This window comes from Lycium barbarum, chromosome 2 (assembly GCF_019175385.1).
Source record: "Lycium barbarum isolate Lr01 chromosome 2, ASM1917538v2, whole genome shotgun sequence".
Taxonomy (NCBI): domain Eukaryota; kingdom Viridiplantae; phylum Streptophyta; class Magnoliopsida; order Solanales; family Solanaceae; genus Lycium; species Lycium barbarum.
This window is the reverse complement of record NC_083338.1, coordinates 102,880,900-102,903,032: the sequence shown is the minus strand read 5'-3', so window position 1 is coordinate 102,903,032 and position 22,133 is coordinate 102,880,900. Positions and strand designations below refer to the sequence as shown.

Genomic DNA, 22,133 nt, shown 5'->3' with positions numbered 1-22,133 from the left:
GACTGGTAGTACAAGGAATTGACTATGATGAAACCTTTGTATCAGTAGCCTGAATGGAAGCAATACGCATGCTTATTGCTTTTGTTGTCCTATTTTTAGAAGGTAGAAAGATGTGAATGGTCCTCATTTGTACTGCATCTCACTAACTATACTAGCATCTCCAAATAGGTTCAGCTGACTCGTGTTGTATGAATAAAGATTCAAACGTTTCAATTGTATTGCAAAATGTAAAATGTAAAATGTAAAATGTAAAATGTCAAGTCTGCCACACAATGACAGGTGGGAGGCATTCTTTCGTCCGAATGGGTTACTGTTTCGGCTTTCCCCCAACTCCTTCCTTAATGAACTGAATAGATTAAAAAAAATTAGGTCTACACTATTATCACAGTGTACAGAGATACGTTTATAAATTTTTTGCTGATGAGTGAATGGAATTTGCAGATTAAAGCACCCAGCAGACCATATTAGTATGTGGAAGAAATATACTACTTAATCTTTAATATTAATGCAGATACTAGCAGATTCGATTATTATGTTAGAGTAAATTAGATAACCGTCATCAATTGTGCACACAATACGACCAATACTTATTATTTAGACAAATAAAAACTCATATCACGTAGTGCTTTACTGGTATAAACATGAAAAAGATCACACAAATATCCATTAGAGAGCAAGTTCTACTTCACGGCTATACATGCATTTTTTTCTCCTTATCAAAGAAGAAAGTTATAACAGCTATAACCGCTTTCGGTTTAGGTGGGCAACCAGCAAATATACATTTGCAGGAATTAGCATATTAACTCTCCGAACAGTACTATAAGAATCGGTACCGAACATCCTACCTCCAATCGTAATGGATGACTACTTAACGAGGAAATTCACCGCAAATACTAGATGAAAAAGGATATTTCATTATAACCTTTATATTCTTAACAAAAAAAAAATTGAGTTTTTTCATTTTGTTGATGACATCAATATTTATTTATTTATGAAAACAAAACGCAGCCCACCCAAAAGTTGGTCCTAACCCAACATTGAGGAAGGTCCATATTTAAAGAGAATGGTCCAGCAAGCAGGCGATTATCTTGTTGAAAGACCTGAACCCTAAACACTTCAACTTAAGCGTTCCAATCATCGCTCCCCATTTCACAGAGAAGCATAGCTCGGCGCAACAAAAAGATTCGGCTAAGGTTTCTCATTTAAGGTTTGATTTTTCGCAGATCAATTTTGTTGTTGTCATCAACTACTTGCATCTGTTTGTGTTTTATTTTTTTTATGTTTTTTTTGTTTGCGGTTGTGCGATGTAGTAAAGAGTTCTACGTTATACGTGAACTAGTTGGAATTTTCTTGTTTTCGTGGTTCACTAATTTTTTTTTTGTTTGGCTTGAAGTGCTGTGTTTGGGATATGTTTTTTAGGTTTTGAGTATCTAAATACAGCTAATTTAGTTTATTTTGACCTTCCAGTCAAGTTTGCACGGTCTATTTAGCTCAAACGGTTTAAAATTGTAGGAGTTCTTTACAAGAATTAGAGAAGTTGGGTTTATTTTGTTTTTTTGTTTCTGATTTTGGTTTTTGATCTTTGAGCTGAGGGTCTATCGGAAACAGCCTCTCCACCCCCACAAAGGTAGGCCCACTTGTGGAATTACACTGGGTATGTTGTTTGTTGATTTTGGTTTTTGAGTTTTTGGAAACAAAAAGAGGGAGAATGCTTATGTTACCTGTTTCACAAAAAAAAAAAAAAAAAAAAAGAGGGAGAATGCTTGTAAAGGTGATTGACTAATCCTTCTGTTTATCTAACCATGGAAGCTGAAGCTGAATAGATAGAATTGTTCTTTTGTTAAAACAAATTAAAGCCCCAGGGGCTTTCGTATAAATTCAAAAAATCCGAAGGGTCCAACAAGAATTAAAAAAGACAAGAAAGCGAAAAAGGAAAGTAAAAAGTCAGAATCTCTAATTTTGTTCCAAGCTTCTGAAATTTGTCGGCTTGTTTCCACCACGAATGGATTCGTGGATACTGGTTTCCTATCTTGGTAGTTAAGGTGTTAATATCTATGTTGCTCGGACTCTCCAAAAATGTTGCCGCACCCATGTCGGGTCCTTAAAAAATGTACTACTTTTGGAGAATCCAAAGCGCACCCGTCGGTATTTTTGAAGAGTCCGAGCAACATAGGTTAATATTACAATTTCACCATTCACAGCCAATATCGGGTTGAGAATGCTAGAAATGTCTCCTTTTGCTAAGCTTGCACTTCAACTCGATAGACGTAAACTGCCATTTGGGCCTTTTATGCCTGAAGAATAGTAATCTGGTAGGACTTTGGATTTTTTTCATTGGGAATATCTGTTCAGTTATTATCTGATTTATTATTGGATGATAGTATCCTTGTTACCATATTGACGTTTAGTCCGAACTACAATAACCTTTGCTTGTCGTTGTATCTGGTCAATTCGCTTATAATACCTTTTTTGTGGATTGCCTTAGGTAGCTCAAGTATGGCAACTCCTGAGGCAGCTGCGGCTTCCTTAGGGCCTCGATATGCACCCGATGATCCAACTCTACCGCAACCTTGGAAGGGCTTAATCGATGGTAGTACAGGGTTATTGTACTACTGGAATCCAGAAACTAATGTTACTCAGTACGAGAAGCCAGCAGCTTTACCTCCTCCACTGCCGTCTGGTCCACCTCCAGTAGCTTCTGCACCTAAGTTGGCTCCTATACCAGGAGCTAGCCCAGTGCAACGAAACGATGGTCAAGTGCAACAGAGCCAGCAGGCTTATACTCAACAAGGCCAACAGAGCCAGCAGGCCTATACTCAACAAGGCCAACAAAGCCAGCAGGCCTATACTCAACAAGGCCTACAGAGCCAGCAAGCCTATACTCAACAAGGCCAACAAATGACACAGATGTCACAACATCCACAAGTAACACAACAGGTACCACATGGATCACAGGGTGTTTCAACAGGGCAGCAACAAGGATCACCAGTGGGTCCTGCCATGCAACAGGTATCCTTTATGCCGCAGCATCGGTCTCAAATGATCCAGCAACCTGGCCATCAGATGCCATCTCAAATGGGACAAACTCCGAATCAGCCAGGACCACATGTTTCTCAACCAGCAATGCAACAAATAATGCCACAGCAGCTTGGCCCCCAAGCACAAGCATTCCCGAGTGTACAAATGGGACAACCGCATGGTTATCAATTTTCCCATCACCAGACACAGCATATTCCGTATCCACAGAATTTGCCTCCACAGGGACAGCCAATTCCCCAGCAGCAAAATCAGCACCTTCCACAGAATCAACAGTTTTCCCATCAACAAGAACATAAAGTGGGATTTCAGCAAAGGGAAGATGCCGATTTCCCCCACGGGAAACAAGTTGGGTTTTCGCCTCAACAAGTTCAGCAAACTGGGGTATCCTCTGCTCAGAATCTGCCTGTGGGGACTGGTTCTGTTATCAGACCTCAGATGTCTTCTCAGCCTTTGCAATTTGATGGTTCTTCAGTAAATGTTCAACAACCGTCATCTTTGGGTCAATGGCAGCAAAACGCAAATGATTCAGGTCACAAGCTGCCTGGTCCACGCTTTCCTGGTCAGATGAGCTTAAGTATGGCACATGGTCATGAGCCGGATATGCCCCCAGTTGGATCAAAGGGTTATGAGGAAAACTCACTTGGAAGAGGAGGAAATGACTATTATTACAACAGTAATATGGATGGTCGGACTAGGCCTCCGCCTCAGCAACCCAAGCTTGCAGCTATACCTGTAGCAAGAAATCAACATGTATGTTATTTCCATATCAGTCTTTGCATTTTTTATTTAGATGTGACTTCCCAGGTCCATGTTTATTATCACTTTCTACGCAATTCGTTTTGTCTTTTGTTTGTAACTTTATATGACATGTTGCCAGAATCACAGTCATCTTCATCCTGAAGCTTTTTTACTGTATGCTTATTTTGAAAAAATGGCAAGTCCGTGCTTCATATGTTATATTGCTAGGCAGTTTTAAGATATTTATATTTAATATATTTTCCAATTCTGAATGTTTTTGTGTTATGAGATGCTGAATGTAGACATTTGTTGTTGCAATTGTTCATTAGGAAATGAGAATGGGTGATCCTCCGCTTCAAAATCCAGTACCAGCTCGTCCGAGTGGGTTCAATAGCATGGGTGGTCCTCCAATGCAAAATATGTATGGTCAAGCAGGTGCTGGCACTCCATTTCCAAATCCTAACCTCACAAGGCCACCTGCAACACTCACCGGACCTCCAGGAGCCATTCATTCGTCGTCCGTTGAGGTTTACCTTCAGAAGCATGAAGTGACCGCGACAGTATGTATCCCAATCATAATCTGTTGCTTTGATCCAATTTTTCCCATCAAGTAAAGGAATTGAACCTGTTCATGTTTATCAGTCAGTCTGGCTTGTTTTGAGCTCTTGGAGATTTCATGTTCTTTCTGTAATGTTCTAAATGATCACGTTTGCGCAATGTTATCAGTTGAAATCCAAGTACTTGTCATATAGCTTTCTTGAACGATCAGTGGTTGTCATATAGTTATGGAGTAAAACTAGCATTATATCTGGTAATGGAGTATTAAAAATAATATAGGAATATGTGAACACTGCCTTTTCTTACATATTGACTGAACTTTTTGAAGTAAATAAATCAGAGAAGCATTATGTGTACAACCCCCAACGCGGGCAATCTCCACCCTCCCCCGAATAGGATGCCCACAGGATAGAACTCAACTATCTGAGAAGAGAGGGGCTTTTGGGCCCCGGGGGGGGGGGGGGGGGGTCCTGATGCTTTACTTTTGGAATACATGTTTTAGTTGATAGCTCTGGGAATCTTTCTAGCAATTAATGTGTTGGTTGTGACGTTGTGTTTGTCGAAGCACAATTAAAAGTTATAGCCATCTGACTAGTAGGGATTTTCTTGTTGTGATGACATATTCGCTCTCGAAAGTTCATGTTTTACAAAGCAGTTACAGATGCTGTTAATTTTACTGTTACCTTTTTTGGTATCAAGCGAGTGGATTTGTTTCATTAAATTTTTTAGCTCATCTTTCTGATTCTTCTTCTTTTTGTTTTGGCTGTGACTTGTGATCTATACTCTTTAAGTAGAATAATTAGATACCAGTGTAACATTTTATATTGTTCTGGCATGGTATCTTCAAATCATCAATATGTAGTAGTATGTTGTTAGATGAGCATGACTGACTGGAATTTGCTTGAACTTCTCAGTAGCAAGTTTGAAGTTACGTGTACACAAATATTACTTAAAATATACAGAATTTGTGCCCATCCAAGTCAATACTTGTTTTTAGTTTACAACACAACCACAAACTCAAGTGTCAAAGACAGTTAGACTTTTGTTTTGAACACTTAAATGTCGGTTCTAGAGCAACTTAAAACATCATAAATAAAAATGTGGTTGCCTCCACTGACACACAAGAAAACCAATTATTAAAGCAAGAAGAGGCAGCAGCTGACATACTATTCTGTTTCTTAAAGTAACTGAAGAATGAGTTATATGCCTGTGCTATTTTCACCTATTTCTTGGCTCGTTTAAATGATTGAATATGGCAAGGTATTTTGAATCTAGTCATGTGTTGTCATTCCTGTCTTCTGCTTGAACCTCCTATACAATCTTTTCACGAGATCTGAACAACTAGACTATTGGTGTTCAGGGGTTCAAATTCCTCCATCTTTGTGGTCATATTAGTTCTTTCATCATCTTTTTTGGGTTTATGTTAGCGGATGCCTGTGGTGTGTATCCAATTAAAGTTCTTCAGTGTTGTTGTACACGTCAATACTTTTTTGGGGCCTTGTGTTGACTTCTTTGCTTCTAGTGTTGTGAGTTCCAGTTGAAGTTTATCGTAGAATTGTTTGCACTTGATGTAATTTTCTTGTTGTCGGTCATTGGTATAAGCTTTGTGGTTTAGATAGTCTTTGAGTACACTTGTCCGCGTTTCATTTGCTATCCATGGGTTTCATTGGTTATTCTGAAATTTGTCGGTCCTGATGTTTAATTAATTGTCTAGGGTGGTGATGTACCTGCTCCATTCATGACATTTGAAGATACTGGCTTCCCTCCAGAAATACTGAGAGAGGTAAGTGTTCTTCTCAAATTTGATCAGTTGTTGGTAATTTGAAGGATTTTAGGATCTGCTTTGTTCCATTTCCATTTTTATTTCAAGAACATGCCACAAGCTTATCTATTGTCGCTTGTCGCAGGTGCGATATCTGCTCCGCAGGAGGAGCACATGTCGTACGCTGTAATGCTATCCTACTCATAATTTGGCAACAACTATTCTGAGTTTTTGAGGCTGTAAAATGGAAATTGGAGCCTCTGTTGCGTAGCTCTTGAAGGGTGGTTGGCCCTTCAAAAAATTCCAATAGATGACTGGGGTTTCTAGCTTATTGCTCCGGGTGTTTTAGTTGCTCCCTTTTGTTGCCTCGAGTTGCTTCAGTAAGCAGCTGCATCCTATGTGTTTCTTTAGGATTCCTCCATTTTTCTATCTTGCCCTTTTCTTCTTTAAAGATTAAATTAGTTTTTATGCTAATAGCTTTAGTGTTGTGCTGGATTTCTTGTGTGTAGATGTGTTCGCCACTGCTCCTCTCTATCCATTTTGTTTCATGTTTGCAGATTCATATGGCGGGATTCACTTCACCCACTCCGATTCAGGCACAAACATGGCCCATAGCGTTGCAAAATAGGGATATAGTGGCCATTGCCAAGACAGGTTCTGGCAAAACATTGGGCTATCTAATTCCTGCATTTGTCCACCTTAAACGACGGCGCAATAATCCTCAAAATGGCCCGACAGTAGTGGTTTTATCCCCAACACGAGAGCTTGCGACACAAATACAGGATGAAGCACTGAAGTTTGGTCGATCTGCAAGGGTTTCTTGCACGGTGAGTTGATATATGATCAGTTTCTCATTTGCACTCTGTTAATTTTTGAAGAAGATATCGATCAACTCTTTTGTTTCAGTGCTTGTATGGAGGTGCACCTAAAGTTCACCAGTTGAAAGAACTAGAGCGCGGAACAGATATTGTTGTTGCAACTCCTGGCCGGCTTAATGACATCCTTGAAATGAAAAGAATCGACTTTAGGCAAGTTTCTCTTCTCGTGCTAGATGAGGCTGATCGAATGCTTGACATGGGTTTTGAACCCCAAATCCGCAAGATTGTAAATGAAATACCCCCACAAAGACAAACACTTATGTACACAGCAACCTGGCCAAAAGAAGTGCGAAAAATAGCTGGTGATCTTCTTCAAAATCCTGTCCAGGTTAATATTGGGAATGTTGATCAGCTTGCAGCAAACAAGTCCATCACACAGGTAATTCGAAGCAGTTATTTCCACTCTCATGTACAATTCCTGGAATATCTATGTTAGCTACTATGGTATCATCACTTGATTGCCCTTATTTATTTGTCTGACTTTTCCAACAATTAGTAACTGACTGTAGGCTGCCTTCTACTTAAAAAAAGTGATGTTTTTCTGGTTTTAAACATTTCTCCGTTTATCATTGATCTTCCGATTTATAAATTCCAAATATGATAAACAGGTAATGATGCTGTAGTTTCATTATTACTAACTATATTACCCTCTTTACTTTGTGGTTTGACTTTGTGTGTGTTGGTTTTTGACAATGTGATAAGATGATTCCCTTCCAAGTTCCATCTTATCAAAGTTGAAACATTGACACAAGATACTAAATGCAAACAGCCAAACACGATATCTCCATCTAACTTTGTTTCTTCATGCTTAATGTGTGGAAACTAGTTTTAAATCTTTTGGTAGTCCAAATAAGTGAGTACTGTGGGTTTTAGCTCCTATACCAATCTTGAGTGAAACTAATTAGAAATGAAAGTGTTGCTTGCTTAAACAAAGGTCCCTTTGTTGTGATTATTGCAAATGTGAAATACTTGCGCAGTACATTGAAGTAGTCCCGCAAATGGAGAAGCAGAGACGGTTGGAGCAGATTCTTAGATCCCAAGAAAGGGGTTCTAAAGCTATTATATTCTGTTCCACAAAAAAGTTGTGCGACCAACTTGCACGCAGTATTGGCAGAAGCTTTGGAGCTGCAGCTATTCATGGAGACAAGTCCCAGGGTGAGAGGGACTGGGTTCTCAATCAATTTCGCTCTGGTAAGACCCCAATATTAGTAGCAACTGATGTTGCTGCTAGAGGACTGGACATACCTGATATAAGGTGAGGACCTCCTTTTCATCTTATGTTCTGAGAGTGTTCGATATTTTCTCCAGAATTTGGAAAAAAATCTATTAATGTGTACTGCTAATATGATGCTCCTTGGTTTTTTTAATTTGATATTGTAGTATCATGAACCATTTATATCATTTTAAGTTCCTACTATGCTGCAGAGTGGTGATCAACTATGATTTTCCGACTGGGATTGAGGATTATGTTCACCGAATTGGAAGAACTGGCAGGGCTGGTGCAACTGGTGTTGCATACACCTTTTTATCTGATCAGGACTGGAAATATACTCCTGATCTTATTAAACTTCTGGAAGGTGCAAATCAGCAAGTGCCTCCGGAAGTGAGAGAGATGGCTTTACGTGCTGGTGGCAGGGATAGAGGTGGCATGAACCGTTTTGATCCTGTCGAGGGTGATGGGGGCCGCACACGTTGGGATTCTGGTGGACGTGGTGGGTTTGGTGGGATGAGGGATGGCGGGTTTGGTGGCCGTGGTGGGGCGAGGGATGGCGGGTTTGGTGGCCGTGGTGGGGCGAGGGATGGCGGGTTTGGTGGCCGTGGTGGGGCGAGGGATGGCGGGTTTGGTGGCCGTGGTGGGGCGAGGGATGGCGGGTTTGGTGGCCGTGGTGGGGCGAGGGATGGCGGGTTTGGCGGTCCTGGTGGGATGAGGGATGGCGGGTTTGGCGGCCGTGGTGGAAGAGATGGTCACTTTGGCGGCCGTGGTGGGATGAGGGACAGCCATTTTGGTGGCCATGGCGGCAGGGGTGGTTGGGACAGGAATGATCGTTATGACAATTCAGATGTGCGAGCACGTGGCAGAGGTCGTGGGGGTGGACGTTTTGACAATAGAAGAGACATGCCAAGTCGGAGTCGAGGAAGAAGTTACAGCCCTAGTCCAGAGAGGGTTCGAACATGGGGTAGTAGAAGCAGAAGCCGGAGTCGCAGCAGAAGCAGGAGCTATAGCAGGAGTTATAGCCGAAGCCGGAGCCGGAGCCGTAGCTATAGCCCAAGGCGTAGTCGCAGCTACAGCCGGAGCCAGAGCCAGAGCCGCAGCCATGATAGATATCAAAGGAGGCCTCGCCAAAGCAAATTCGATCAGATGGAGCCAGATACAGGGATGTCAAGTGTTCAGGTTGCTCCTCCATCCGTGATGCCTGTAGGTGCACCAATTGATGGATTTTCTGGAGCTGCATCAGTGGAATCGAAACCAAATATGGAGGTAGCTCCAGTATCTGGTATGTCACCTATGTCTCCAGGAACATGAGGAAAGGGTTTCCCAGGAGCTGAGCTCATAGAGCAGAACCCTTGAATTGGAATCTCCAAACTGATTCTATCAATGCATTTCTACAACCTTAGGGGAAGTGCTGCGGAGTAAACTGAATGATGCTTCTATATATATCTATTCTTGGGAGATGGCGGTAGATAGTGTGTTGAGGGACCTAACTACGCCTGGTATGTCCAGTATTTTCCAGGGCGGTTGCCATGGAGGAATGTTGATCGTGGACAGAGATGTTCATGCTTGTATCTCAGGTCTAGTTTTTGTAGAATGCCCGCTTTCCAACTTTTGCAGACTATTTTCAGTGAGGACCTTTTTCACATTTTCTTTTGGAGGGGATGGGGATGGAATCGTGCATGGTTTAGATGATCATCTTTAATTGTTGTCATAATTGCTTATACCTAATATCAACTCAAGCGACTTATCATTTTTAAACCGGAAACAATTGGGAAATTGTAGCTGTTTCACATTTTCTTTCATGTCTTTTGCTTGATCATGGTACATTGATTTTGAATCTGTTATTCCCTAAGGTTACAAGTGCGTGAGAACAAATGTTCGATAAATTGAATTTTCGTTGGTAAACGAGTTGGGTTAAGGATTGGGCCTATGTATTTAATGCCTTAGGCACATTTGAGGAGTTATCTGCATTTCTTAGTTGGATTGACATTCTAATACAAGAATTCCAGTTTTTGTAATTGGCGAACGCTGATAATCGATTAGAAAAAACGTCATCTAAATAAATTTTGTTTTCTGGATTTTAGTAGTTTGATGGTTGACTTCACTCAACCTAATCTTTTCTTTTGCTTCAGTGTACAGGCATCGTTGGTATTGTACTTCAGAAACTAGGAGTGTGGGACATTTAGGATTGGATGTGAAAATTTTGGTTTGAATTTTCGAGGTTTTGATTCAAGAAATCGCAATTCAAATTCTAACCAAGTTAGTTTGAATTGGTTCTTAAAAGTTCGATTTGATTATCTTAGATTTTTGGTTTTGAGCATATATGTCGGCCTTTTCTTCTTCGTACAAAAATGAAGTATCCAAAAGAATATTCATGCCAAATTGTCTTAATAATGATTCCCATCAGTCATCTAATGATAGTCGCCTTGATTGATTTATGGGCTTGTAATTGGAGTAATAGGCAAAGTTACACATAAGCTATAAAAAATATCATATTTTTGAATATTCGAGCTTTCTTTCATCGCAAATATGCAATTCAATCTGAAATTCTTTAAACAATTGTAATGGACTTGCAATATCACTTAGGAACTTATTTTCCAATTTTCATTGTGAAAGTAATTCTCTTCATTTTAAGAAACTTGTTTTCTTGGAAAAATACTTTTCAAAACATATTAACCAATCAAATATGAGAAAACTAAAACACATCTTTCAGAAAATGTTTCCCTCCATACCAAACACACCTGACAACGAATGAAAGATTTTGGTATTCAAACTCTTGCAATTAGGGTTGTACAAAGAAAACCGACAAACCGCACCAAACCGGAAAAAAAAACTCGATTAGTGTTTTGATTTGACTTGATTTGGTATTCAAAAAAAAAAAAAAAAAAAGACCATAATTGATTTGATTTGGGTTTGATTTGAGTTACACCCCTACTTGCAACCACCTCTCCATGTACAGATCAAATTGGAAGATTGACAAACATAAATAGACTAAGAGCTTGTTTGGAAAGCCACAAGGAAATTGGAATTAGGTGTAATTACACAATTTGACATGTTTGTTTGATCGGGTAATTATCAAATCATAGGAAAATTGGGAGGGTGTAATTACACTCTCCAATTCTCGGGGGCTGAGAATTTTTAGTTTCTTTCTTTTAATTTTTTATTATTTCTATTATTTTATTTATTTTCTGTTAAATTTATTTTTTCCTATTATTTTAATTTCTTTTCTTTTAATTTTTTTATTTCTATTATTTTAATTTCCTTTTTGTATTTACTTCTTAATATATGTATTTTTTACATTATTTATCTTTCATTTTATCTGTTCTCATTTTCCAACCTTTACTTCTTGTGATTCAATGTAATTGCTCGTACTTTTTTATTTTATTATTATTTTTCTTTATTTTCTTCATTTAGCGTAACTGTGTTATTATAGTTTTGAAACTACACCGTCTAATATTAGAAAAAATGAGTTGTTAACAAAATTGACATATAACGAGTAATGTCATTGAAGCATAATTTCGTTGTTGAATGAGATTATAGACTTATGCTTTCCTTTTCTTTTGATTATATTTACTTAAGTTATGTTGGAACTTATTTTCTATTGTGAAGAAATTTGACATAAGAGCATTATGTAAAATTGAATTTGAACTTACGTCATATTTTTTGTTCCAATTTATTTGTTTTAGTAGTATTGACTTGTTATTACACATTGCATGCCGTTCATTTCTCAATTGGAATTGATAGATTTTTTTTTTTTGTCAAACATTTGAATAGTGTTATGGCTTTATAGTTATAAATATTAACCTTTTTAAAAATAAGCGTCCATGATATATTTACAAAATGTATGCTTTTAATTTTTATAATTAATTAAATTAAAATATTATTATGAAAAATATGTTTCCATTATTTTTTACAATACTAGTTACAAATATATGATTATTAATTAATATATTTCAAGAAACAATATGTATCTTAAATATCTAATTTAATATCATTTATAAAGGCACATATTTGTCAAATATTAACTTTTAATTTTCGATAATTAATTTTTATTTTTTAAAATTTAATTAAATTGTGTAATTACACTTTGTTGGAAATATAAACAAATATTAATCAGTAAAATGAACAAAAGGATAGAATCAACTTATCGAATCATCGCTGCGTCGTGGCAAGCCACTGCCTTGAAAGAGAATCGGACCGGTGCAAATCGTTTAGCCCGGTTGCTCCCCAAGGTTCCACATCACTTCCAAACACTTGCACTAGTGGCTGGAAGTTTGGAGATTGCACAACGTATTGCCCAGAAAACTATTGGAAGAAGAAGAGAATAATAGAGTATTTTTTATGATAGAAAAGCTCAGAATTGGTGTGGCTTGTATAGGTAAAAAATATGGAGGGTCAAAGAATGATTTAATGAGTCATTAACCAGGCAAGTAAGAGGGCTTACTGAGCCATTAATTTGGTCATCCAAATCAGCAATTAACTCAGCCAAAAAAATTGAAGTGGCTGTTACAAGAACTAATTTTTGAACATATTTATATTCTTTGCATTACACAATAAAAGAAAAGGTAGGATTAATCCCAACACACTTGTGCAACCAAGCAGTACGCTTGTAGTTACACTATGATTACATTATGACAAACAAACAGGCTGTCGTAAGTATTTACACCAATTCCAATTACCAGGTGGCTTTCCAAACAGACCCTAAAGAGAAATTCAAAATGTTATCGATCAATAATAAAAAAGAACCTACTCCTTTATTTGGTGGATTTCTAGTTTTACTTCTAATGAAAACAAATGCACTATGTTAGCATTTGGCCATAGATTTTGTAAAACTTGTTTTTTTTTTTTTGAGTTGTGTCGCAAATAATTTTTGAAACTTGAAATTGTGTTTGAACATACATTTTAGTTGTAATAAATTTGAAGTTTTGTGAGTGGAAAAAAGTTTCACCCAAAAACTGATTTTTTTCTTATCCCTTTCTAAAAGCTCCCACCTTTTTTTCTCCTTTGATGAATTGAAATCACAATTTTTAAATTGAAAGTAAAAAAAAGCTTAGCACCTGAGTAACCCTCTTATCCAAAAACTGATCAAATTTCATGAACAAATAACTTTCCAAAATGTATGACCAAATGAGAGGCTATATGGTCAGGAAGAAATGGGACGTGTTTTTTATATATTAATAAATGGAGTATGTGGAAGGCCATTCTTCCTTTTTTTCTTTTCCAAAGATGACAGGGTTGGGTGGGGGTTTGAATATGGAAGTTGGAGGGGGTATTTTCGTAACTTGAAACAATCAGTAGATATTGAAAAGTACATCCAAAACAAAAGTCTTGTGGTGCCACGCAAACACACTTCCATTTTCGCACAAAGTCAGCTTTTTAAAAAAATCTCTCTCTCTTTGTAGGGTTAGGGTTTTCTTAAGCGTGTTATATTTGAAGGAGATCAAATATGATGGTGGAGGCAGTCCCCATTTTTTATTTTAATTCATTCTCTCTTCACTTGTTCAGCTCAATCATGGCTTAATTCTCCTCCTCTCCGGTAACTTTTTCTTTTTTCTTCTTCCTAATTAACTTCTACACTCTGCTTCTATTTTTGCTGTTTTTTCTCTTCATTAGCTGTTTTTTGTATTTAAGAAGGAATATCAGAAACAACCTCTCTACAGGTCTGCGTACACTCTACCTCCACCTGTGGGATTACACTGGCTATTTTGTTGTTACTGTATTTAACAAGGAATAGATTCTTTTATTTTTATGCTTCTTGCTTTATTCTTAAGTTACTTGATTTTGAATTCTGGGTGGCAAACTCTGCTTATTTCACCATTGGAATACTGATAACTTTTCTACATTTTCCTGTTTTTCTTAGGAAATATGTGCTTTTTCTATTATTTTTTATTGATTAATACTCCATTCGTTCCAATTTAACTATCTTACTCTCCTTTTTGGTCTGTCCAAAAAAGAGTGTCTCTTTCTAATAAGTTGACAATTCAAACACCATACATGACAAGTTTAGAACCACCTAATTCAAAGGACATTTTAGTACATTGCACACCTCTTTAATTTAGAACTACAAGACTGATAAGTCTCCCTCTATTTCTTGAACTCTGTGTCCAGTCAAGCTAAGACACTTAAATTGGGACGGAGAGAGTATCTTGAACCAAGTTCGTGGACAACTTGAATATTTTCAAAATTTGAATTTTTCTTACATGAGTTGAGTGTGGCCATACTAGAGTATGATTGTGTTTAAATTTTGCACGGAGTTGAAGTAATGAGTTTGGACAATTTTTTTTAATTATTCTGGTTCAGAACAACTTCAATCAGTTGAAAAGAGGAAGGATATTCGGTCCTTTGATTTTACTCCTTATTTTGAAACTATACTGTCGGATTTGGCACACTCTTATTCTACTTTTATGCCTTTTATTTCTGTGAAGGTGGCGGTCCTGGTATGGAAATGTATAATGTTCCTGAACAAGGACATGCAGGTGCTTATATGGTAAAGTTTGGGGCTACTGATCATTAATGAACTTTTTTAGACATTGTTGCCTTTAACATGTCCAGTGACATTCGATGCTCATTTATTCTTGAATGTGGTGTTTTATTAATGATAAGATGGTTGGATCCTTGTTAGCAGATTCAAGGAGCAGAGCCAGCGCAGATCACCAGTCCGCTGCTTCAAAATTTTGAAACTATGTTCAATGAAGGAGTGCCCGAGTTTGTTGTTGATCAGGGATTATATTATCCTACTACCACCAATTACAGTTACCTCTGTACAGGTATGTGTTGTGTAAATTCTATTTTAAATGACATTCATTGCTGCAATCTCCTTATTTATCTTAAAGGTTGTTTGACTTTGTTAGGATTTGAATCTCCCAGCGACTGGGATGACCACCAAAGAATTTTTGGTCTGGATGGTCAAGATATTCAGTATATGGTTAGTTCATTCTCAGTTTTATGTACTTACTAAAAAAATTCTTCAATTTTTCTGTGGGCCAGCATCTTTATTAAACTTTGTATTTGCTAACTTCGTGTTTGTTTCCATTTCAGGGTGCACCAAATGAAAATCTCCCATATATGTATTATACACCTAACTATGAATATGCAGAGTCTGCATATAACCCGTATAACCCTTACATCCCTGGTGCTGTAGTAGGAGTTGATGCCTTATATTTAGGGGCACAACAGTACTATACTATCTCCACTTATGAAAACAATGTGTCTTCGCCTTCGTACTTCCCGGTTGTGCTACCAAATACATCTGATGTTATGGTAAACAGAGCAGACACGGTAATTGAGAGTAATATATCTGCTGCTAATAGAGCTGATGGTTCTCGTCTCAAGCATAATTTGTCTTCAGCATCTCCAATCTTCACCCCATCTCTGTTACGGCCAGCTTCTGGTCATAATAACTTTAACAGGGGATCTGAAAGTGCAAAATATAATGCTAGATCAGACAAGCAGCCCGTGATGCATGGAAATATTGCTTCTGATCGGTTTTCCATTCGCCCCTCGGAAGTACACACTCTAAGGATTTATCCTAGTTATTGATATTTCTTCTCAAAAAAATATTTCCAGTATTGTGTTTTGGCTTTTGAGAGGGAGGGTATTGCATGGTTTATCTGTTTTTATTCTAATTTCAAAATTTGAATTGAACTTGTTTTCTTTTTGACTTTGTTATCTTTTCTTTCTACTTTAATGGGAGTGTGGCCTGCGCGTTGCTTCGTGAGTTCATATCTAAATTCTTTGACAGGGTAAAGTTTCTCAAGCTACAAGAAGTGTTGGGCATGGGAAGGCGTTGTCTAATCATGTTCAACTGAGAGCTTCTGTTCCTTCGAGTAACGACTCGTCTCATCTTGGATCTGGTGCTCATGACCGGGTTAGCGCAGGAAAAGGTGGCCTTCTGTATGGGAGAGTGCCAAATGATGTGAAGGTTAGTCCTGATTCATTGAATGAGCAGAATCGTGGACCTAGGACCAATAGATCAAAAAATCAATTGGTTGTTAAAGCCTACACGTCAAGAGCAGGAAACGTTGATGCACAAGGGAATATTGTTATTCATGCTGATGAGTATAATAGAGACAATTTTCAGTTGGATCTTCTGAATGCCAAGTTCTTTGTTATTAAATCATACAGTGAGGATGATGTGCATAAGAGTATAAAGTACAACGTTTGGTCTTCTACGCCGAATGGAAATAAAAAGCTCAATAGCGCTTTTGAAGATGCTCAGAGAGTTCCTGCTGGAGATCCAAGAGGCTGCCCAGTATTTCTCTTTTTCTCGGTGAGTGAATTACTCCTCCCAGGTTTTGTCAGTTGTTAAACATGTAATTAAGCTATTATTGTCCGCGTTGTCTGCTTAATGTGCGCATCTTTTCATTTTCCAAAGAAATTCACTGAATTAGTTTGGTTTTTGAATATGAACAAAGGTAAATGCAAGTGGGCAGTTTTGTGGCGTTGCGGAAATGACTGGCCCTGTCAACTTCTATAAGGACATGGATTTTTGGCAGCAAGATAAGTGGAGTGGTAGCTTCCCTGTGAAGTGGCACATCATAAAGGATGTCCCAAACCCTAACTTTAGGCATATTATATTAGAGAACAATGAGAACAAGCCAGTAACTAACAGCAGGGACACACAAGAGGTTTGTTACTTATTTGGCGCTGTGATTCTTATTTTCTTTACTCTTGTTTAATTATTGACGTGCTGCCTGTAATTCTTTTTCTGTGTTGGTTGACCAAAAAAATCGAGTTGGTCGTCCTTATGTTTTTTTAAAAAACATAGTAAAGGAACTGCAGTTCCATATGCAGGTTTGCATATGCGTGCGGTGCTTATCCCTAAAAAGTATTGTATTTCTGGTTAGATATCGACATCACTTTTTTCATGATTGTAGTATTGCAACATTACTTGTTTTCTTTAGCTTTTGTTCATTTCATCCTTGTACAGGGCCCATCCTAATATAGTCTGTAGTCTTTCTCTTAGTTCTTTATGCAGAGCTTATGTGAGAAGATGTTCTTCATAGGTGAATCTAATTACATGAAAATTCGAATGGTCTTGTGTGTCCTGCTAGCTAAGAAAAAATGCAGTGCAAAACACTTAAGAAGTCATCTAGTATGTGCCTGATTATCTGAGTGCAGGAATTTTGAATACCTAGCTATTCAATCTTTTGGATGGTCCATTGTAAAAAATATATTATTCCAATGAAACTGGTCTTTTTACCTTTTTGATTGACGCGGAAAGCTTGACCTCTTATCTTGAATTATTGAACTTATATGCCTAACAATTCGAAGTAATATAGCCTGATTCTGCTTTATAAACTCTAACTTGATCAGTTATCCTATAAGCTAGCTGTTTGACTTTTCACATATCGTTAAACATTTTTCTTCCAAACTCAATATAATAAGTTATTTATTCAATTACTCAAAGCCCGTTTGGCTTAGTTGAATATAAGGGACTTTTAAGTAAAAAGTGCTAAAAACACTTTTTTAGGTGCTGGAGATGAATTTATGACTAAACAGATATGTGTTTTGAATGAAGCATTGGAGCCAAAAATAAGCAGTTGATATGTTTAGTAAAAAAGTTTTGATACGCATATATATATATATATTTTGGTGAAATGGAAGTTGTTATATCAAAACATCATCATCAAGTTTTGATATGCCTTCTTTCGGTTAGAATGATTGCAATATCCTTGAAGCTGTTGAAATTAAAATTAAGTTTACTATTTCCGATTGTAAATGAGCTTATTGTTTCAGATTAAATCAAAATGAGTTGTCTCTCAGTTCACCTGAAGTTATAAATTTAGTAGATAAGATTATTTTTAACTAGTATACATTAGTTATTTAAATTTAAATACCATAGAATAACTGGTTATAAAAAAGCATAGACTAACTAATAATTTGAACGACAATTCAACATTACGAATATCCGGAGCAATTATCACAACCATCCAAAAAAATATAACAATACTAACAGAGAAGCAATTGTATACCAGCTTCAATCATCTCTGTAATGAATTTTTCACGTAAGCAAATTCTTCTACCATTCAAGAACACCTTACAATACTAACAAAACCTACATACCCGTCGTTAGTCATCTCCTATCAATATTTCTATAGAATTGAGGAAGAAAAAGTAAGACCAAATACAAAGGCAGCGTTAAGATCGGCTTAGGAAGAGAAGGATTAATGTTAGGGTTTCTATAGCGAGGGGAGGGTACCCGCAAGGGTGGCTGAGTTGGTTGAGCAGGGGATCTCCCAGATAGGGGTCTCAGATTCGAAACCCCCTGCATGCTTTCTTGGTCGAGCTCGTCGCACGGGGCTTGCGTTCGGTTTACCTCTCCTGCTGCGGGCTACTGCACTGGAACTGGGTTTACCCTGTGCGTACCTGAAGGATAGCGGTTGCAGGTCCCCTTGTCATAAAAAATAGCGAGGGAACGGTATTTAGGGGTTTATATTAAACAAGTGATAATATATAATTACTTGGTCAAGCTTAAAAAGCCATAAGTTGGGCATCCCCGATATATAGCTTGTAGCTTGTTTTGGCTTAAAATCAAATTGTGGTGTTTGCCAAAGACCAAAACAAGCCCAATAGTGCTATTTAGCCAATGGAAACACCCTGAGTCTTAGGAGATAGTTTCATGGTTGACGGTACCAACAAATACTGTCTATAAGAAGTATCATGGTTTTGCTTGTTACAAAAATGGGTGGGATTTAGTCCTTTACACATGCAAGTAATCATGAACTCCAGCACATTATTTAATGTATATACAAGTTTTGTGACATTTGAACTTTGCCAAAGAAAAGGATGGAACTTATCCTTAGAACTTCTACTGTTCCTTTCTATCACAAGCTGCCCAAAATATCCATTATGAAGTGCACACAAGTTGGCCTGGACACCACAGTTATAAAAAGAAAAACATTATAAAATACTTTTCCCATAAGTTCTTTTGCTTTTTCCATTGTTCAGCTCAAATCACGATGATAACTTTACATATCCCTATCTATATGTGGACAGTAGAAACTTTAGTTACAGTTATGTAATAAAGGAAGCCATGAAAGTATGAGGGTATGAAAAACTTTGTGGCCCATATGTTATCCCCGTAGAAGTTCTGATATGTGTTGGAAAGGTTGATATAGTTGACAAGTGGAGAAAGAGTACCTTATGTATCAATCCATGGTGATTAAAGGTATTAACAGATCATGAGGTAGACCTAAAATCAAATGAAAGTTGTCTAGAAAGACCAGTGATCTATTAGTATTCATGTAGACTTAGCCAAATGTAAGGTACACCAGAGGAAAAGGATTCAAGTAGCTAATTTCAATTAATTGGAATCAATTAATTATGTTGGTACGCTTCTTTAGGTCCATTAGTCGCAGGATCTTTTAGCCTTGTTAAGAGGTTTATATGCAAAACAAAATGTAGAGAATTTCTGGTGTTGGACAATGTGAATATTGGATTGAGACAGGCCTTCGGCTCTTTCCTAGTCTGTTCGAGCATTGCATCTTTCAAGCTCCGGGCATCACCCATGCTGCCACAAACAGACTGTGGAACATATCAAATTCACCAGTTGAATCTGCAATGTTAGATGGTTGACAGATTCACTGTTTTCTACAGAAGTAACATACACTGCATAGTTGCATTTCCCTTCTTTGAAAGATTGTCATGTGTGCGGGAAGTCTTATGGAGTGTTATCTAATCCAAATCCAGCCAATTTTGTTGGTGCATTGTTTTCCGTTCTAAACTTCCATGGCCACTGAGGCTTCTCTATTTGTGCGGCCTTCGACAACCACTCCTAGCTTTATTAAGCTGAAAAGTCTATCCCTTCCCCTTCTATTGCAGTGATTCTAGTTTATGGTCCTCTAACTCTACCTTCAAAATTGGAAATTAGTGGTCTGACAATCAACTCCTGTCCCTTGGCAATAAACGCAAGAATTGACTCGCTCGTGGTATTTCTTTTGATAAGTTTTATTAAAAGCATCAACCAATGGCGCGGAAAGTCATCCTAACAAAAAACAATATGTTCTTTAAATTTCAACTTTGAAGAGTTGGATTAATATACATATTATTCTATATTGGATGGTGAAGCAAGTCGGTTTTAATTATAATTTGATTATTACAATGCCAGATTCATAATTGTTTGAAATGTTTTTATTTTCTGTAAATTGTACTCTTCATTTTAAAGAAGCAAGTGCTTCACTTCTCGCTTTTTGCTTCAAACCATGTAGATCTTTTTTTCTTTGCTCCTCTTTTTAGAACACTGTTTGATGATATTGCAGTTGTTTATTTGTTCCTAAGTTGCACGGAGTCTTCACTTTCAATGACGCACCTGTGTCTGATTCTCCAAAAATACACTACTTTTGGAGAATCTGATACGCACCCGTTGACATTTTTGAAGAATCCGAGCAACATATATTTGTTCCTGGTCAGATGTCATGTACTTCATTGTTTTGATGTCGGAGAAGTTTATGATTGACATTTTGTGTGAACTTGAAAGGCATTGAGATTCCAGATATAAGAAATGTGTTTAGAAAGTCTGATGTTTTTCTTATAACTTGCAGATACACTGCAAGAAAGGCATTGAGATGCTGAAAGTGTTTAAGAATTATGCATCAGGGACATCTTTATTAGATGACTTCATGTATTATGAAACTAGACAGAAGTTCCTGCAGGAAGAGAAAGCGAAGCTGCTAATGAGGAGCTATGAAAATCCATTTTTTGTGCCTGTATTAGATCCTCCACGCAAGCTAAATTCTATTTTTGATTTCCCTTCGAGTGAAGGTGAGACGATATCTAAGCACAATGATTCCGAACACACTGAAAATTGTGTGGTTCCTGCAGAACTGGATTTTATAGATTCCAAAACCAACAAAAAGAATGCAAGTGATGGTGACAAATTCATGGTAGATGAAGATCGCAATACTGAGAGTGCATTGAGGATTGCTTCCTTAACAATCAATCCGAAGGACGTGAAATCTCAGACGCCAGAGGCTGAATGCACTGCTGCTGTCACTCTGGCAAGTGCCGAGTCAGTTGATGTTGTCACTGTGGGTTCTATGCCAGTAAAAGTTAATGGATTTGCTGAATCTTCTGGTTTTATATCGATTGGAACAATTCCACTAGACCCTAGAGCTCTCCAGCGTGACTGAAGCAAGTGGATCTGGAAAAATTGTACCCAAGTGATGCAAGCGTGAAGTCCAAAAGCACTGAACAGAGTTATTTTCAAGCTGTGTATTATAGTTGGTCTGTTCATAGTTGATCTGCAATCTCTTTTCTTAGGAATGTCATGGTCATTTCTCTTTTCACCAAGGGCGTGGTTGAGGTTCTAATTTGGAGGTTATATTGGGGTTGGATGGTTGGTAGTTTTTGCTTTAAATTCAATGTAAGTTGTCCCTTTTATCATTTTGTTTTAACAATTACAGGATATGAAATACTGTCCTCATCGTTAAGAGGAAACAAAGAAAAATAGATAAATGCTCAGCGCAGTTGTTTTTCCTTTATTTGCTGTTATACATAACTGTGCTTTTTGCATCTCACTGGTGGACAAATGTTTCTTCCTTGCTGCTTTTATTGAAACTAGTTTCTCGGTACGTGTTTTCCACGTATTTTCCATGTTGTATCCCATGTTATAGTTATTAAGCTTGTGAGTAGAAAATATATCTTATGAAACACCAACTACACTATTAAAATGTGTTTTCATATCAATGTTGTATAAATGCTATATAACTTAACTATAAATTAAATTATTCCTTCATAGAATAGTATTAATTTATAAGTTAATAACACCAATCATGAATCTTTGAGAGATGGCCTAACTTAAAATAGTAGACTTCTATTTCCTAATAATTGTAAATTGTTACAAACGATTACTTACTGGAAAAGAACAAGTTTAGCGTGTCTTTTTTGTTTTCCTTCCATATTATTGTCATGCTGTATCTAACTTTGGAAGTGTATTTATATGGAA

The 22,133-nt window shown here is 37.4% G+C and overlaps 2 protein-coding genes across 4 annotated transcripts; both read left to right on the top strand.

Moving 5' to 3' along the window:
• Positions 1 to 1,034: 1,034 nt before the first annotated feature.
• On the top strand, positions 1,035 to 9,990 carry LOC132626705 (DEAD-box ATP-dependent RNA helicase 46). The gene is made up of 8 exons (XM_060341660.1): positions 1,035 to 1,207; positions 2,486 to 3,789; positions 4,107 to 4,337; positions 6,050 to 6,118; positions 6,655 to 6,924; positions 7,004 to 7,354; positions 7,953 to 8,230; positions 8,401 to 9,990. Exons 2-8 carry the CDS (start codon positions 2,497 to 2,499, stop codon positions 9,497 to 9,499), a joined length of 3,591 nt encoding a protein of 1,196 aa, XP_060197643.1. The 5' UTR covers positions 1,035 to 1,207; positions 2,486 to 2,496; the 3' UTR covers positions 9,500 to 9,990.
• Positions 9,991 to 13,509: 3,519 nt separating this feature from the next.
• On the top strand, positions 13,510 to 21,669 carry LOC132626704 (YTH domain-containing protein ECT4-like). 3 transcript variants are annotated; one of them, XM_060341658.1, is made up of 8 exons: positions 13,510 to 13,724; positions 14,614 to 14,664; positions 14,814 to 14,955; positions 15,040 to 15,113; positions 15,227 to 15,694; positions 15,930 to 16,457; positions 16,603 to 16,815; positions 20,731 to 21,669. In XM_060341658.1, exons 2-8 carry the CDS (start codon positions 14,641 to 14,643, stop codon positions 21,316 to 21,318), a joined length of 2,037 nt encoding a protein of 678 aa, XP_060197641.1. In that variant the 5' UTR covers positions 13,510 to 13,724; positions 14,614 to 14,640; the 3' UTR covers positions 21,319 to 21,669. The 3 variants fall into 3 exon arrangements, with proteins under 3 accessions (XP_060197641.1, XP_060197640.1, XP_060197642.1); XM_060341657.1 differs by having other exon boundaries at positions 13,511 to 13,724; positions 14,614 to 14,675; XM_060341659.1 differs by lacking the exon at positions 14,614 to 14,664 and having other exon boundaries at positions 13,511 to 13,724.
• Positions 21,670 to 22,133: the final 464 nt, after the last annotated feature.